Here is an 18,940-nt window from a genome sequence, read left to right as displayed (position 1 = left end):
TTCCTAGTGGACTCTATTCGGATCATGTTTGACAAGCCCAGGCATTGAATTGCTTTTTTATTAGCAATTCGGCCCGTCTAATCTAATAAATATATAGTAATATGGATTCAGATTCTTTAGAGTTCTTAGGGTACTCTACCAGTAGAGTTCATTAAATCCTAATCACTCTTTAATGATTTAATGGTTTAGATTCTACCATGTCAGCATTTCATTAATAATATTCTTGAAATAATAAAATAATGTTGTAAATAATGAACTCTACTTGGTAGAGTACCCTAGGAACTCTAGAGGATCTGAATCCATAATGATATATATTGAAACATAGATAAATGTTGGTCACAACATTTTAACCCAAAAAAATAAAAATAAAAATTATAGGCTGTAAGTTTTTATTGATTATTACTTGTCATTGTCACAAAAATTTTATAATTATGTATATTTGCAGTTATAAAAAAATGTTCACAATTTTTTTTAAAATGTACATAGTTGTGTACACAATGTTTTCAAAAAATATAAATAATTTTGTATATCCAACGTATGCATTTTTAAATAATTAACAAAATTTTGAATATTTAAAATATACTATTTTTTCGAATAACATACATAGTTCTTTATATTTAATGTACATAATTTTTCAAAAATCGTGCACAATTCTATATAGGACAAAATTTAGTTATAAAATTGGTTGTAGCCTTAGGTTACAAACTCACTCAATAAAATAAATATTACTGCATATTTTGAAAATTTAACCGTTGAATTACATATTCTTTATGCTCTTAATACATATGTCAAATTTTATGTCAATCAGATATTATTTACTATATAATCTATAAACTTATATTTTATGCATAATTTTAAATTACAAAAACTTGCAATTTAAAAATGTATTGATGACATAGCTATTGATTTTTAATTTTCTTGAATTTTTGCAAACATGGAGGATATAAGAAGAAGATGTAATCCAATGGTAAATTTGTCAAAATTCGCCTCCAATAAAAAGATATTGAGTGAATTTGTAACTTAAGATTACAATTGATTTTGTAGCTAAACTTTGTCCTTCCATATATTTAACATTTATAATTTTTTTGATACGTTGATAGTTTTCTTAACAAATTACTAAAAAGTGTAAGATTTACATAATAAATATAAATTTTCAAAAAATATACACAATTATGAACCTCTAACGTATACATTTTTTATAAAAAAATGTACACACTACACAATTACGAATACTCAACTTACATAATTTTTCAAAAAATATGCACAATTCTGTGTGTGTATATATATATATATATATATATAAAATTAAAAAAATTGGACATCTGTTCAAAAAGAATTTTCTCTAGATATTCAATTTACACAATTTTTTAAAAATACTCCTCCTATCCACCCATTTAGCAGGTGAGGTCTAGTCTACCTTGTCATGCATGGTCCAGTCTAATCTGTTGATGACAAGTAGTTAATGACTTAATGCCGTAGCATTGCATGAAGTGGAGAGAGGGACAGAGATAGGTCATAGAAATGCGTTCGCTTGTCTTGATGACATTCAATGCTCCACCATCTTCCTAACTAATCTATGGAAATCCATTAAATGAGACTTTATATATGCTAGCATACAGCCAAGGCACACTTATAACCAAAAAAGAATTGAAAAAAAAAAAAAAACACAATGATGGATAAGAGAGCTAGTTCTCCGAGTCCCATGGACATCATGGGTGGTGGTTCAAGAGATGAGGAAGATGGGAGTTTTAGTAATACTGTCACAACCATGCGCACTGCAGAGACCTTGCTTCGTCTAGTCCCCGTGGCTCTATGCGTCGCTGCACTCGTGGTCATGCTCAAGGACTCTCAGACCAACGACTATGGCTCCATTTCCTACTCCGACCTTGGAGCTTTCAGGTTTTCTATTCCATCATATATGTACTCCTACATGTATATAGTTTCATTTTCATATATACAAGTATGTAAGGGAAAGCATGAAGTTTCAGCTCCAATAATGATATATTCAAATATGATCAGGTCATGATAGATATGTAGATATTGAAGGCATATTTCCCATCACTCACTTCCTCATTCTAGTTGCAGCCACTAGTAGTATCATTTTTCATAATCATCAATAGTCCACTGATAAGTGCAACCAGGACCAGCCATGTATTGAATTCCAAACTCTTTTTAATCAATACCCAACCAAATTAGGGAGTTGCTTGGTGGGTAGGGGCCATTACCACTCCTTAGTTCTGCTAATTAACCATGATGCATAGTCCAAAATCTAGCTAATAGTCTAGCTTAGAGATCAAAATGAGTATTGTCCTCTTTCAATTTTGCACATACATGCTCTCTTTCTCATCCTATAGCAACGTGAGGATGCCTGTTGTTATTGTCATTGTTTGACGGCCGATATTGTGCCTATGGTGGCGGAGTTAGGTGTGTGGTGGTTGAGTTGGCCGTTGGGTGGCTGATCTTGGCTGTTTGAATGGTTGGCATGCCATGGATGGGCAATCTTGTGAATGGAAGGGTGGTCGATCCTAGCCGTTTGATTTGTTTGTAAATAATATAAATACTATTTAGAGTAGTTACAAAATGAGTTAGTTAGGAAAATTTTTGGGAAAAAAGGTGACTTTTGGGTTAAATTTGTTTAAAATCTTGTCTAGTCCAATATGTATTCTCTAATAAGCAAGTGAATTAAAAAGTGTACTGAAAACATGGTTACTTTGTATCATTGGGAGGATTTCATTTTTGGTTTTTGGTATTTCTTAGAAGGGTCTTGGTTTTAGTAGTTGTGATGATTTTGTGTGTGTGGATAAGCAAGATGTATTGAGATGATTCAGCCAAAAAAAAAAATTGTATTGAGAATCTGAGATGAATGGAAAGAAGTACAACAACTCATATTTAGTCCAACACAAGGACAGTCTGAAAAGAAAGAATTCAAGAATGAAAATATAGCAGGCTACAACACCACCAAATTACAACACATCCAAAACAAAAAAAATCAAAATAACGAAGATTTTATTTACTTGATCATTAAATTAGAATAAATGGAGTTCATATCAGGCTCTAGGATAATATAATAGAATAGCACACCCTCAAATAAAGATTTGGCAGCTTGTTCGGCTAATTCATTAGCACATTTGTTCTCCTCTCCATTCTCCCAATTAAAGGAGAATTGAAACTGATTTGCCAATTTAACTTGGCTCCATGTGTCCTCTACTACCGGAGTGATTTCCCAGAAAGGACTATTCCTGGAGGCTAGATGATTCACAGCTTCAAAAACTGTTTAGTCATGTCCTTCTACAATGAAATTGCATAACCTGTCAGCAATGGCTTGCTCCACAGTCACTTAACTACCTTAGCTTCAATCACTAGAACTAGCTGATGAGATACTTTTGACCCATGCTTTCAAGCATCCATCTGCATGATTTATCACCACTCTATCGTGATGTAAGTTTTACATGTAACCAAAAAAGCATTGCCATTTGCTTTCCACCAAGAACAAGGTGGCCTTTCCCACTGTAGCAATCTAAGAGTTTGTTTACTGTCCCAGATTTTAGAGTTCTTACCTTTGAACCTCTGATAGTCTAATTGGAATTGCTGAGTCAAACTACCCGGATTGATTGGCTCACTTGTTAACATCACTTTATTTCTGAATTTCCAAATGGCATTCATGGTCACTATAGAAATTATCAAAATTCTATCCTTGGAAAGACTTACTTGCAATGTATCACTATCAGGAGACACAATAGCCTTGATCAAGACGACTTGAATTTGTGCTGACTTTGTCCACTCTCCAGCCCAACACTAATTTTAAACCACACTATTCTCACCATATGACATTTTAAGAAGAAGCAACCCTCGGTTTCTACCTCTTTTTTTCACAAAGCATGGGTGTTCCTTTTCTCCCAATCTTTCCACCATCTAGCTTTTAAGGGTAAAACTCTAGCCTCTATTTCACAGCAATGTCTTTATCCTCTATCCAAAAATAGGCTTGAGAGTTAGTGAACAAGTTTTTATTATTAGGCCAATATGTTGACTGATAGAAAAATGCCAAGATCTTACCAACCCAGATCACTGTCTTGTCCTGGGGAAACAAAAAGAAGAATTGTTTACCAACTGCCTCTCTTGTCTCCTTGTCAAATGGGTAATTATTTTTTCACCAGTCCCATTTCCTAGCAGATGTGTGTGAAATTATTTAGAGTGAGGACCTAATCTCTCATCTCATCTGTTCTAGTGTCTTGAAATCATGGAACCATGGGATCCAAGGATCACCCTAAACATTTAAAATTAGGAAACATCCGCCCTTGCTAGTAGTAATTCTCATTCTAGCCACCCACTTCTAAATCCAAGATGCGTTTTCAACACGTTGACCTCTCAACCAGTTTTCCTTCTTGTCCTACTTAGTTTTCAGCACCTGAGTACAAAAATTTTCAGAGCAACTTGTCAATAACCAACCCACTTTGGTTAACGGGCAATGTTGCTGTCTCTGTATCTACAAAGGCCTGACCCCCACATTACTTCCATTGTCAAATATTGTCTCACTTTGCATACCGTTTATTTGTTGAAAACACTGTTACAAAATAATTTTTAAATATATATATACTGCTGTAGGACCCAAAGAGTGAGAGAAAATTGTGTTTTGCTGAATTTTGTGGGTCTGTGAGCAGTACTCATGGACCCACAAAAAAAAACGCAAACGCACGGATTTGTTGAAAAACGCCAATCCAAACGCATACTTGGGTCTATTTGGATACCACTTATCGTTGAAAACTGAAAATACTGTAGCAAAATAATTTTTAAAAGTGTGAATAGAGCCGTGGGACCCAGTTTTAAAGTTGTTTTTGTGAAAAAAGTACTTGCGGATCTAGTAAACGGTGCACGGGACCCACAGAAATGAAACATAAACGCGCGCAATCCAAACAGACCGTTTAGAATCGTTGACAAAGTCTTGTAATGACCTAGATGCCCTTGTCAAAAGCTTTTGTGGAAGCCCTTTGGCACTAAAGCTGAGTTTGTATTGCACGTCTATGTTGCGTGTTTATGTTGCTACAATGTTTTCAGTAATAAGTGGTATCCAAACAGACCCTAAATGTGGCCTTAGTGGAAGTAGTAGCCTTAATCAATGTGCCTCTCTCATCCCTGAAAAGGCACCTGGACTTCCAACAATTGAGCTTATATTCCAGCTTCTCCTTCAAAAAAAATCAAAATCCGTAGTTTTCTGGCAAGTAAGCAAGAGAGGGGAACCTAGATGTTTAGAATCAAGACTATACTTTTGCACCCTAGGAAGTTAGTTATACTATTTGCCGCAGCTCCACATACATTTTCTGAGACAAACATGACTGACTGATCCAAAATTATGGCTTGGCCTTGCCATTGGAAGTATTTCCTCATTCAGTTTGCTAGAATCTCCACTTTATTTTATCTAGTATTACGAAACAATTTTAGATCATTTGCAAACTTAGACGAGTAGGAGTTGTTTTAGCCATCTTATCCCATTGACATTCTTCCTATGATCTTCCTTCAGAAGGATTCATGATAACACTTCAGCAATGACGTACAGGTAAGGTGAAATCAGATATCCCCCATCTGAATCCCCATGAAGGTGTTATTTATCTCAAACACCATGCACTGCTGCTCAATGAGCCAACAAACTTTTCTCCAAAGCCTAGCTTTTTGAAGAACAACCAATATATAAGTTCCATGTAGTTATAAGCCTTCTACATATCAAATTTAAGTTGCTTGAAAATCAAGTGACCTCGTGTGCAACTTTAAGTTGCTTCTTTTTGTGTTGTCAAAGGCTTGAAGCAGTTTCTTGTACATTCAGTTGTTTGGATGAAATTTCTTATTCATAGTAATAATTAGAAAATAAGATCTTTTTTCTTAATACATTTTCTAACTGTACAAAAGATTTACAAATCAATATTTAATATATATATATATAAAAGCAGAGACCTCATACGGGAGAGTATGAGATTCTGCCATGTGGCGCATCTTATGAAGAGAATTGAAATACCTTAACTCACATTAGAGATAAGAACAAATTAATTATTGACTTTTGGTTTTATTTGGTTCAATGTTTTAAGACTTTTCTAATTAAAAAAAGATATTCTTTGTATTATTTGGTTCAATGTTTGAAGACATTTCATCTCTCATACATACACACAAAACGCTTTGCATTTTAATTCACTCTTTTCACTTCTTATACTTCTAACCCTTTATATATACCTACCTATTGCCCTTCATGTTATCTCATGTCAAATACACAAACAAAAAATGATGTCATTTACTTTCAATCTTTCGACGACCCCTACCTAACTCTAACATTGTTACTTCATCTACTCCTACCTCGTTTGAGTTGGCTACAATCAAGGAAGGAGGGTTTGCATTTTATATTGAGTGACAACGGCGATTATGATTTTGATGTCAACGTCGGATGTTGTAAATTTGTGGGTTTTGTAAACGATGTGATTAACCGTGGGTGTTTAAGATGTGTATTTTGTTTTAGAATTAAGGAGAGAGAGAAAGACACATTCTATAAGAAATTTTATTCTATAATTTTTCTCCAAAGTTTTTTTTTTTTTCTTTTTTTTTTTTCATTACTTCAATTGAATAATTATAATGAATGTGTGTATGCAATTTATAATTGTTGTTTTTTTTTTTATGAACTCATTACTAATAAAGTTTTATAACAACTATGCTATAATACATATCCAACATTCTCCAAAATCATCTTATATAAAATATTACAATATAATCCATGCATTGCACGGATAACTTACTAGTTTTAGTATAACTGTAGACACCCTCTTTTGCAGGTATTTGGTGCATGTGAATGGAATTTGTGCCGGCTATTCCCTTCTTTCAGCCATAATTGTAGCCATGCCTCGCCCATGCACAATGTCCCGTGCTTGGACCTTCTTCTTCCTTGACCAGGTCAGTTCATTTTCAAAACCTTGACTATTTGTACTTAGAAATCATCATAAAAGCAAGAACCAAATTTCCGTCAGTGATGCATCTAGGTGTTCACTTACGTAATTCTTGCTGCCGGAGCTGTGTCATTGGAGCTGGTGTACTTGGCATACAAAGGAGATACAGACATTACCTGGAGTGCAGCTTGTGGATCTTTTGGTGCATTCTGTCACAAGGCCACAGCATCTATAGCCCTGACATTTGTTGTATTGGCTTGCTATGCAGTGATTTCACTCGTTTCCTCCTATAAACTTTTCAGCAGATATGACGCACCTGTGGCTAATTCCAGCGACATTGCTGCCTTCAAAGGCTGACCACAATTGTGTTCTTACAGTTAGATGTACCTAATGTGACATCCTGCTCATACCATATATATGTATGTTTGATGGACATTGGAGGTGCTCGTTTGTTCTATTTGTGATCCTGCTATTTGTTTATGCATTATGTTACTTGTTTTAGCTACTTGACATTTGGGACTGACCTGAGAATCTCAGACAACTAAAATATAATTAGTTTCCATTTCAAATGCTAGAATGTTATAGTAATGATAATTATCATGTCTTAAGAATTCACTCGTCTTTCAGAGAACAAGCAATGAGAATGTTATGATAATTATCATGTCTAAAGAATTCACTCCTCTTTCAGAGAACAAGCAATGAGATACGGTCAATTGTTTTTTGCTTTAGGACCTGCATTACCCAACCGATGCAAGTTCATTAGGTGCAGCGAGTGATTTTTAGTCCAGGTTAATCAGAAGCTACCTGTAAATTCTACCATCATCGGTTCCCTGAAAGCATGAGGCAGCATTCACTTTATTTGTCACATGGTGATGCAAGTTAATGTAATCTAACGAACAGTTAAAAGTTGCCCAGCCAATAACCATGTTACATGTATGATAATGTGAAAAAGACAACTTCCGCTGAATCTTAAGATCACTTGTGAAAGTTTTAGCCAAATTATAGCGGTCAATACAGACATATATTTGAATTTAATGATCACCCATTTTGGGTGAAAAATGGGGAGAAAATTGCAATGAAAACATTTAACTGCGGTCAATACACCCATTTTGCAATGAAAACATTTAATGTCGTAAAATATTAAGATGGTATTATTTGTGTTGTATTGGTCAATACAGACATGTATTTGAATTTAATTGTACAATTTGTACTAAGTTTTACTGTGAAACATTTCTCAACATAAACCAAAGAAAAGTAAGATAAGCACTTTTTTTTTCTCTTTTGCTCTCTCTTTCCCTCTCTATTTCCAAACATTAATGTCTTTTCCGTCCACCTGATAAAATCTAGAAGAATGAAACTGTCTTCAGGGATGGAAGTACTTAATTTTCTTAAAGGAAGCAGGCCGATCCAACCCTTTTTCTCTATGCCACATTAATTTATTTGAGCTAACTTGTAAATTTCCATTAAAAAAACACGTAAAATTCGATTGTAGAAACGTAAAATGTTACAAAAGAAAAGCATTTAGCTCAAAAGAGCATTAGTCATACAGTAACATCACACTGCTGCACATAATAAAAGGCTACAAACAACCACTCAATTATTTCAACATACAAAACTAAGCAAAGGCACACTAGTCAAAGAGCATTGACATTACGAAGAGAAAGCCTCTATCTCTGTCTCCGTCTCTGTCCACTTGTTGTAAACTTGTAAAAGTAAGATCATTAAAGATCAAAGAAGAAGGGAGACCCCAAATGAAATGGTGGAGACCATGAGGCCCAGCAAAGCCAAGAACCCATATTTCCCTATGGTGAGACGGTTCTGGGGATCACCAGTAGAGTAGCCTTTGAAGTAGAAAAAGCGAGTCACTGTGTAAAGTGCACCAAGCACAGCGCAAGTGCAAGGATGCCTGAACCCTCCTAGTATCATTAACATGAAAAAAATGGGCATCATCTCTAGCGAGTTCTGATGTCCTCTCTGCACCCAATTAATTATTATCATTATAAATCAGCAACACACAATTTTGTTTACTTCTATATTAAAAAAAAAATACAATTCACACCTCAGTTATTATTTTGATAAACTAAATTTTAAATTTCATCATTTTAGTCAGTTAACTTTTGATAACACTATTAATTTAGTCTCTGTCAATTACTAGGCCTTTTTTGCTATTTATTTGATTTTCATAAACAATTTCGTTAAGTAGCTAGTTTCACTAAATAGCCTTATTTGAAGGGTATTTTTTTTGCCATTTAGCATGATTCCCCTAACATTTTTGTTATGTAACATCAAAACCAAAAATATTAGTTAAGTAGCATCTCGAATATCAAAGACTTGGGTTTTAAGTGGGGGCAAAGCTGAGGTGGACTAAAAATCCACATGGAACTCAAGTCTTGGAGACTCAAGTTCCTTCAAGCTTTGATCAGATTTGTACTCTTCTCCAGATCTGTTTCTCTCTTCTCTTCTCTAATCCAATCTTGCTACCCAGATCTGCTTTCTTCTTTGTTCTTTTTCTCCAAATCTGTAATTGTTCTTCTTCTCCAATACGGAACTCAAACCTTAGAGACTCGAGTTCCACGTGGATAAAATATCCACATCAGCGTCCACCAGAGTATCAAAATTGAGTGTCTGAGACTCAAGGCTACATAACTATTATGTTTGGTTTTCCTGCTACATAACTAAATTATTAGCAAAATCATGCTAATTGGGGAAAAAACCCCTCGTTTGAAACTCAAGTTTTTAAGAGTCAAGTTCTAATGTGAAGAATTCAATTCTTTGAAACTTGAGTTCCATTGGTAACTTGAAAAATAAGACTTTGTTTGGTAACAGTTTTTGTTTTCTATTTTCAAAAACTTGTTTTTGGGAATATAAAGAAAAAACAATTTTCTTGTATTTTTGAAATAAAAAATATGTTTAGTTAGTTGAAATTAAACCGATAAGTTTTTGAAGAAAAAAATCGAAAATACTAAAATATATTGTTCCTAATATTTAAACTCGAATTGCTAACTTATTATTAATTTAAATGCATATTTTCCATTAACTTTTGAAAATTAAAAAGGGAAAAGCTGTTTGTTTTCACAAATTGAGTTTTGAGAAAAAATTTTGTTTTTGGTCTATTTTGGGTTATCAATCAAGTTTTTAGGCGGTAGAAAATTGTTTTTGAAAACAGAAAATAAGGAACAACTCAAAAAATCTCAACTCATGTTTTTTCATTTTTTTATGAAACTCGAGTAATTCCTTGGAACTCAACACTCGAATTTAAAATGAGGCTACATAACAAAATAGTGTCGTTTGAAGCTACTTAACTAAACAGCCACAAACCAAATTGTTTGTGAAAACCAAAGAAATAAGAAATTTAAAACTAAGTTCATTAATTTTTCTAGCATTGACAAAGTTAAAGAACGAGAATTACAAAATTCACAATAAGATGCAAGTAATTATCTTTTATGTCAATCCCTCAAAAGGGTGTGAATTATATTTTTGTCAACAAAAAAAAAAGAAAAGGACACAAATAACTGAAGTAAAGAAATCGGGAAAAACCTGAACACAGTTGAAGAGCTTGGCTTCTTTGTTTTCAGATTCCAAAGCATAGAGAGTTGGGTATGGGACATTGAACCTATTTTTTCACAATTTCAATAAGAGATTACTACTCCCAGTAAAAAGAATAACAATGAAAACGCAATAATTGAGGCGGCATAGAGAAATGAAGTTCTTGGAGCAAATACCTTTTGCGGGCTCTGCCAACTTTGGCAGCCATCCAAAAGTTCAGAAAGCAATAGAAAACAAGAACAAGAGCCACATAGCCATATTCCTTAGGCAACACCAATTCCATTCCGGCCTTTTTTTTTTTTTGGTTTCTGCTTCAGAATTCAGATCACAATTCCAGGGAGACCCAGAAGATGCTAAGTTGTTTTGTTATTATACTTTGTTTGTTGTTTTGAGATTTGAGAGTCTACTAGTATATATAAAGAAATGAAGGAAGGAGGTTATACCTATATCTATGCGGCTATGCTTAATATTATAGTATTAGTACTAAATAAATGATGTTGACTTTTTGACTTTCTCGATTCTTCTTGGATATAAGTGGGCTTTCCCATGGGCTTTAATTCTTGGAGCCGGGGTTTCTACTTTCAACTTTGACCCACTACTTCTTCTCCAAGGCAAGTATCATACAATTGATGCTTCATCATCTTCGAACTTTCCCTTTTCCCACTTGTTCAATTGAGCCATGATGCAATAACTTTCATCATGAGAAAGAGTCAAGTTCCCACGTGTCATTTTTAATTAGAAGTATATAGAGTGGATCCTATCTTGTGGTCCAAAGGATTTGGACTGGCTTTGGAGAGTTTGGACCCGCCAATCTATATTTGTAAACATCATCCGTCCCAATTTGTTAATGTACAAATTTTCAATACTACTCACCTTAAATTTTTAAATAGTGTAAAGGGGTAAGACTAGAATTTTATTTATTAATTTAAAAAAAAGAGTTTCATTTCGAGACATCTCAAAATGGAATATAAGACCAACGACTTAGGAAAAATAGAGTATTATCTATTTATCTATATATAAATCTAAAAGTTGAAGTGTAACATTTATTGTTATTACGCTTCTGCTAAGCCACTTTATCCACCACATCATTGGCCACATCATCATTTTTTTTCATATTTATTTTTTACCTTTAATGTTTTTCACAATATTAAATATATAAATATATTGGCTTTACGAATTCATTTTAGGCAGTTTTAACTTTGCATATTAATCTACTTTAATTTGGATGTTATAACTAAATAATAAATCAATGAAAAATCAAAATAAAATAATTGTCTATACATATTCATTTTGGGCAATTTTAACTTTACATATAATTTTTTTCCTTTATCTTATTTTATTTTGACTCTTCTTATTGCTCATATTTTTACTATAAATTTGCCACGCTCCTATTTTATGCATATTTTTCCCGAGTCATTCTACCGTACCCCAAAAAAAAAAAGGGGTACAGTACCCACCTATATTTTTGCCGTTAAATTAATTTGGTTTTGATCTTAACCATTGATGTAATTTTAAAGGTTTTTGGTTACCAGTTAAACCGGTTTTATATATAAACAAAAAAATTAAAACATTCATCACCCTTTTCAGCCCTTTCTCCTGTCTCACGTTTGCTTCTCTCATCGTTTGCTCATTGCTCTGTTGCCTCTCTAAACAAAACCCTCAAATCAGACAGTTGATACCACATCTGCGGCGCACCCACAAAATCCTCAAAGCCCAGCGCACCCACAACCTCAAATCGGAGGAGCTTCTTCTCATCCAATCCAACTCGTTGGCGCTTCTTCTCTTCCATTCTAAATCGGCGGCGACACCCACAATCTTCAGGTTCTCTGTTTCCATCTCAATCTCCAACTTTTATTGACTATTCTTTCTTCTGGGTTCAACTTATCACTATGAAAGTTTAGGGTTTATATTGGGTTTTTCATTATATCACGTTTGGTTGCTGAAAAAAAAAGGTAGGAATTGAAAAAATTAAAGTTGGGTTTTTTTCTTTATCTGGGTTTTATACAAGCAGTAATGTGAATGTCTACTCAATTTTACCCAACAACAGTTTTGGAGAATAGGGCGTCAAAGACTAGAATTTTTGTTCCGGGGTTTTCTTGATTTTTTTTGAGTAACCAAACAGGGTGTTAATGTTCGTGAAATGGCACTTGGGTTTATATTATTTCTCTAAATATTGTGGGTATATGATATTATTGTTTTGTTTGAGTTTCGATTCTTAAATATTTGACAAATTAATCTTTACACCGAAGGGCTTTGGCAAAGAAATCTCAGGTTGGGCTAGAACTAGAACATCATGTTTGGGTTGAACAAGATGTCCTTATTAGTTGAAAAAAGAGTCTAACCATCACATATTAAATTTTTTAACGAAATTTATTATAAGGTAATGCACCATTTGCTGGTTCTGCCAACTTCTTTGGCATTTTCAAGTTTTTCGTGGCAGAGATTGAATTCTCAACTGATTTGGTTGGGAGTGTGGGGAGGACACGATACTATGAACCTATGGACTTAGGAGATTATTTTTTTTTTCAACCACCTTGGCAGTAAGAACACCAATTTTAGTGTTGATTTGTGCTATATTTTAGAGTTGGTTTCCAATTTTAGAGTTGGTTTCTCTAAAATTTAGAATTTGAAAGAAGCCTGGTGAGTTTGCTCAGAGTTTCAGGAGCAGATATTTTATCTGGATGATGTTCACCATAAATTGAAGTTGTAATAAAAACAGTCATCCTAATTAGATCATCTCCTGTATCAAAATTGTGTCCCTCTTTTAGCATTAGTTTCTACTTTCTACTTTCTAGCAGTGTGGCTCTGCATAGAGCCAGTTGGTGCCAAAGGCAAGGATTCAACTGGGAATTAGTCAGTAACAGAGCGATCTCTCAACTTGAGTAACAAATAGTTGGTCCCCCAGCTCCCAAAGCATTTGTACATTATCACAGAAGTTGTAGAGCAGCACTGCACCTAGAGAAAGAGAATGTAGCAAGAGACAAAAACCAAAACCCACTTGTTTGTTTGACAAAGATATAGCTACTCTGACACCTTTACCTCAACAACAATTACAGAGTACAGGGTAAGGTCATCTCCAATTCTGAATAGCAACAACAGATGCTGCACAGATAGTTTCAGGTTCAGCCCAGTGATTACTTTCAAATTAGGATTAGCTAACTATTTTTCTTTTTTCTTTTTTAGTCCAGTTACTGTGAAAAATCAGGTTAACATTATTTCTCATTGAGAGTTTATTTTAGCTTTGGTTATTCCTAGGTTAGGTGTGGTACTCTGAATCAGGATGATACCAAATAAACGACTAACCATGATGATTGGAAATATTACTTTGTGAATTTAGGTCAATGTCATTTTAAGGTGTGGTCTCACCTATAAAAAGGATGAGTGCATAATTACCACCAAAAAAGAAACTACCCTATAGTAAGCACATTTATCAATGCTTTCACTTGCTAGATTAAGATTGGGAATTGGACTGCTATGGTTGAGGATGTCTCATGGTGATATATATTTTGAATAAAATTGCTGTTTATGATTTTCCATTGATGATAATATTTATTGGGGTTAACCTGCTTCCTTTTTCTGTTTTTGAATCAGGCTTACACACATGTTTTAATAAGTGCGTTGAGAAAAGGTACAAAACTTTGTGTTAATTTCTTTCCTGCAATTTGCGTGAACTTTTCTAAGTTGATTTTGAATTCACCTTTGAAGAATCCAGTTAACTTTTTTTAAAAAGTTCAGTAATTTTTTCTCTATATTAATTAATTGCAGAAATTACTCATTTGACATCCTTGTGTAAAGAAAATGTATCAAATTGGTCATATTATCATTTATTATTTCAGGTACAAGGAATCTGAACTAAATATGGGTGAAAATAGTTGCATTGATCGCTGCGTATCAAAATATTGGCATGTAAGTTGACAATCATATTCACATATGGTTTACACAGTACTTCCCACAGTATAAACTTTTGATTGATGTACTTTTTTTTGAGGGGTAGATTAAATTTCTCATTATTATATTACTCTCTTGTCTCTTGTTATAATTTGATTGATATAAAGTCATATCCATGTTATAATTTGCTTGATAAGTTTGTAAATATTTTTAAGCTACTCATAGATATCCTGTATAAGGAGCAATGCAGATGTTTAAATGTGGACTGACTCTCATCTATTGTCATATTCTTTTGAACTGGATTTTGTTACAAAAAAGACAATATTTCAGTTTCTTCTTACCTTCAACCCCTCCACACTAGAAGTTTCATTTTTCCCCTTGCCCTTTCGTTGAATTTTGTGGTCTTGATGTTTGATTGGATTCTCTCCATCATGTTTCTGGCTTAAGTTTAATTTTATGTCATCCATTACTTCCATGCTTCCTTCATGTTATTTTATTTAGTTTATCAATGCATATGTTATACTGATAATTCTGTGCACCATGCCATTAGCTTAGAAATATCTGCATAAGTCTTGCAGCCTTGGTGTTGCTTTAGAAAGGCCTAACCTTATAGTCATGTGATTTTTTGTGATATCAGTATTTGAATAGTGGGGGTTGCTTGCTGGTTCTATTTTGTTTTGTGGTAATTTAGTGTATGGAATTGGTATTTCATCACCTATGAATTATGATTTGCGTGCGATTACCATCATGTAATGGAAATAAAAGCAAACTGTTTTGTGTTTTTGCTAGGTGACTAATCTAATCGGCCAGCTGCTAGGTTCCAGTCGGCCCCCAATGTGAAATTAAGGCTATTCTGAAATTTGCTCTACATTAGTTACGTGTTTACCTAGCTGGCTGCCAAAGGTTGATACTGGAATGATTTTTGTTTGTACCAAACTTTATGAGGTGGTTCCATTTTATTTTTTTAAAAAAAGTATTAGCGGCAATTTGAATTTATGCTGCTCCTAGATTTAAGTCATAAAATTGTTAGCTCTTCATAAATGAAATATTATTCTTGGAAAAATCATCAGTAATTGTGATGATTCTATAACATGTTGAATTGTTTTTGTTGCTGCTTGTTTCTTGGAAGTTTGCAAATGCATGAAAGGAATGGAGATGTTAATGCACATTAATGGCCCACTTCCTTCCTCCACAGAGCTTAAAAAAGTTCTTTACGTACATCAGTGCCCTTCCACTTCTTCGCATCTGAAGTTTGTTGTCATTCTAGCTGATCTCATTCTGAAAATCCAGACTGAAAATGAATGTGCAATTCCTACATGTGTGAACCTTGAAGCCTACAATTGAATGACTCAAATTGCAAGTTAGGGAATCAAATTGCAAGCCTGTATAAGACATGTCAGATACGAAAACATCAATTAAGCAATTGAGCATGTTTAGATTGGATTCGTAGATTAATGGGATCTGTTTATCCAACGTTTTTCTAATTTTCTTTTCAATATGGCAAGGTAACTTGAGGCAACACAGTTTAAGTGCACTGCCTCCTACCCCACAAAGAAGGAAACGAGAGCTTAAATCTAAGGGCAAAAATTATACATGTAGCATGTTTCTTGTAGATATATGTCAAAGGCATAATGTGGAACATAGCTCTACAATAGGAGCATCAGTTGCTGCACTAATGCAGCTCAAGCTGCAACACAATGCAGCAGGTAGTGCATCAGGGCAGCACCAGTATGCATCAGACCAAGCAAGACACTCTGATGATATCACAGCAAGTGTCAAAGCAGCAGATATGAAGATTGAAGAGATGGACAATTGTTTGGTAACTGAATTCAGTAGTTCACAGTTGAAGAAAATCAAGAAATGTACAGATACAACTAAACGACAAAATACACATGTAGTATAGCTAGTATTAGTTTTGTAATGGTCTGTAAGCTACCTGTAGTTTTTGTATATAACTAATAGGTAGGTTAGTAGCTCACGTGTGTTTGTTAGTTCAGTTTGTTAGTTGTGTTCACACGTGCAAAGTTTTGGGAAGTTAGGTACAGACTCTGTTTTGAGTCTTTGGGTATATATATGTACAGATCAGTTTTTTCAATAACAGATTTTTCATTTCAATCACAAAATTCAGTTTTTCATAATATAGGACGTTAATTAATGGGGCAAGAACAAGGTGATGCAGCCTAAGGCACCTATTAACAATTTCAAAGCTCATTTCCTTATCATCAGAATTTAAAAGGCAAGAAATTCAACCCCCAAAAAGCCAAATTTTTTTCCATAATGCAAACTCAACTTTCATTCTTACCATCACAATCTGAATATAGCAGAAACCACAAGACAGCTAAGAAATGTGAAAAAAAAAAAATTTAATTACAGAAGCAACAAAAGACTGAGATAATTAAGAACATAGATCAAACATTAATCCTCAGGTGCTGTAGAAACTAATAAGCCAAGGAAAGGAAGAGACGGATAAAGATAGATACAAGGGGTATTTTCGTTTGCTATTTTTTTCTTTTCTTTTGTCCCTAATGCAAGAAGAAAGGGGTAAAAAAACCTATACACTATCAGTTTCTGTGTCTTTGTGTTTCCAAGGATGTTCCATCTTTAAGACTTTCCTGTGCATCATTGTCCATCCCAAGGCTGAAGAGGGCAGCTGCTTGAAGACAGAAGGCAGTAGGCCATTCAGGAGCTATTACCTGGGCTTGCATTGCATCTCCAAGAGCTTCTTGTGGCATTTCACTCATCAAGTAACACAAGCGGCGTCTGGCAAACACAGTTGGTGATATCATGGTCCCACCATCGATGAACTACAGATTCAAGCAAAGGAGATTCCACGTTAGGATAAATAAAGGAGCAAATTCAACAGTACTCTTCATTTCTATCACACAGATCATAAGAATTTTAAAGCTTAAATTTGCACAAGGGGCCTATTTTATCTATTTGCTGAAAGAGTGCTTTTTTCTACTTTTTTTAGCAACAATATTTGGTAACGCAGTTTCAAATGCACCTTCTCAAAGAACAGTAAAAAAATTCACTTTTTTATTTTTAAGTACAGCCTTTCAAACAATCTCATTTTCAAAAAAAAAAAAAAAAAAGAAACTGAAAAATAAGTTGTACCAAAGGCGTAGCTCTCCAATTTCCATTTTGAGGGAAAAAGTGATGTAGCTTTGCCAAAATCATTATTTACTTTTCTAAAATCATTACCCATCAAATGGAACATAACAACTGCGTTCCAGCTACAAAGAATGAGGATGTGTATTGTGGTCTAGTATTTTATTAATTGAGATGCGGAAGTATATGCTATTAATGTCTCGATAATATTACATTGCCATAGAACTGCAATGATGTGTCAGCAGTCCTAGACATTCAGTTTGCATAACAATTTTCTAGTTGAAGATTCTGCAGATCTAAAGAAATGGCTTACTTGTGTGTAATAACTAAGGGCATTAGCAAAGTCCTTAGATCGAAAAGCAGCATCTCCACGCGTCTTTGAATTCAGCGTTTCCTGTATTTGATTTGTCCACATTTGGAAGGAAAGCTGCAAGGCAAGGAAAATCCCATGGTATGATGGTATTGAGCAATATGACGTGTATAAGAGGGACCAAATTCATGTTTGAGAATAGCAAGAAGGATGTAAATACTAGGTTGAGGACTAAGAGAGAATTCATTGCCCAATAAAATATCCAATCTCATTTCAATGGCCTGTCTCTTGTCCATTTATAGAAAGGTAGGACTGCCTCCAATGCCTACCATTTACATTTCATTCAGATTTCTATGTAAAGATGCATGCCTTCATTTTCCTAAATATCAAGACTAATTGGGTGACTTTACCAACCCTCTGATTTTTCAATATAACAGCAGGCCCCTCTGCACTTTGCTGTAGAACAATGCAACTAAAATATTGTAACAAAGAGTTATTGTTGTCGATAGATATTACTCTTAAATCCTTCCAAGATAAAAGAAAGTTATCAGTCCATACCTGGTCATGAATGCCGCATATTGACCGCATGCAGCCAACGTATCCACTTGGGTCCCTGCCATCTATTTCATACTGCATGCAAAGTTTTGGGTAAATAACACTTGGTAGTTGATAAGGCATCAGTAACAACCTCCATTAAAGCACAATAGATAGAAGTGAATTAACCTTGTCATTCAGATATATTGATATTTCAAGTGCTTCTTCCGGTCCTCTTGTCCACTCAAGAATCTTTTTGGCCCAATACATCCTGCACAAGGTTTTGCAAACGCAATGACAGGTCAAAAAGATTGTGATTCCTAACAAAAATTCAGAAGTAGTAGTAGAATTAACAGTGCATCTAACGAAATTGCATACTGTATATTCAAGAAAAATAATGCATCAATCTCCAAAAGGAAGCAAATTTCGCCCACATATTTATATGTACAACATTTTCATAACAGAAATATTACTGGCAATATGGTACTAGTGGCCACGGAATCAAAATAAAGATAGGAACAAAATGGTAAGCCACCCCAATTTAACACACAGATCATGATGCGAGCAAACAAAGAAAATAAGCTGTGACACCAAACTTCAAAACATCGTAACACTATTATACTCTTCAGGAAGGAAA

At 34.3% G+C, this 18,940-nt stretch overlaps 3 protein-coding genes and 1 long non-coding RNA gene across 4 annotated transcripts; 2 read left to right on the top strand and 2 right to left on the bottom strand.

Moving 5' to 3' along the window:
* Positions 1 to 1,601: 1,601 nt before the first annotated feature.
* On the top strand, positions 1,602 to 7,486 carry LOC142621495 (CASP-like protein 2A1). The gene is made up of 3 exons (XM_075794760.1): positions 1,602 to 1,899; positions 6,807 to 6,924; positions 7,011 to 7,486. Exons 1-3 carry the CDS (start codon positions 1,670 to 1,672, stop codon positions 7,272 to 7,274), a joined length of 612 nt encoding a protein of 203 aa, XP_075650875.1. The 5' UTR covers positions 1,602 to 1,669; the 3' UTR covers positions 7,275 to 7,486.
* Positions 7,487 to 8,352: 866 nt separating this feature from the next.
* Positions 8,353 to 10,955, bottom strand: LOC142622081 (uncharacterized). The gene is made up of 3 exons (XM_075795511.1): positions 10,640 to 10,955; positions 10,455 to 10,530; positions 8,353 to 8,891 (listed from the first exon to the last, which is right to left on the bottom strand). Exons 1-3 carry the CDS (start codon positions 10,744 to 10,746, stop codon positions 8,646 to 8,648), a joined length of 429 nt encoding a protein of 142 aa, XP_075651626.1. The 5' UTR covers positions 10,747 to 10,955; the 3' UTR covers positions 8,353 to 8,645.
* A 1,075-nt stretch (positions 10,956 to 12,030) lies between these two features.
* On the top strand, positions 12,031 to 15,463 carry LOC142622258 (uncharacterized). The gene is made up of 4 exons (XR_012841881.1): positions 12,031 to 12,284; positions 14,055 to 14,091; positions 14,300 to 14,369; positions 15,141 to 15,463. It is a non-coding gene; the product is annotated as an uncharacterized LOC142622258 (long non-coding RNA).
* Positions 15,464 to 16,912: 1,449 nt separating this feature from the next.
* Positions 16,913 to 17,874, bottom strand: LOC142630621 (serine/threonine-protein kinase BSK5-like). Its single transcript, XM_075804647.1, has 2 exons — positions 17,773 to 17,874; positions 16,913 to 17,155 (listed from the first exon to the last, which is right to left on the bottom strand). Exons 1-2 carry the CDS (start codon positions 17,872 to 17,874, stop codon positions 16,913 to 16,915), a joined length of 345 nt encoding a protein of 114 aa, XP_075660762.1.
* Between the last annotated feature and the right edge of the window lie 1,066 nt (positions 17,875 to 18,940).

The sequence above is a fragment of the Castanea sativa genome, chromosome 1 (genome assembly GCF_040712315.1).
Source record: "Castanea sativa cultivar Marrone di Chiusa Pesio chromosome 1, ASM4071231v1".
Lineage (NCBI taxonomy): Eukaryota > Viridiplantae > Streptophyta > Magnoliopsida > Fagales > Fagaceae > Castanea > Castanea sativa.
Note: the sequence above shows the minus strand (reverse complement) of the source record. Positions and strands in the feature narration are given on the sequence as shown.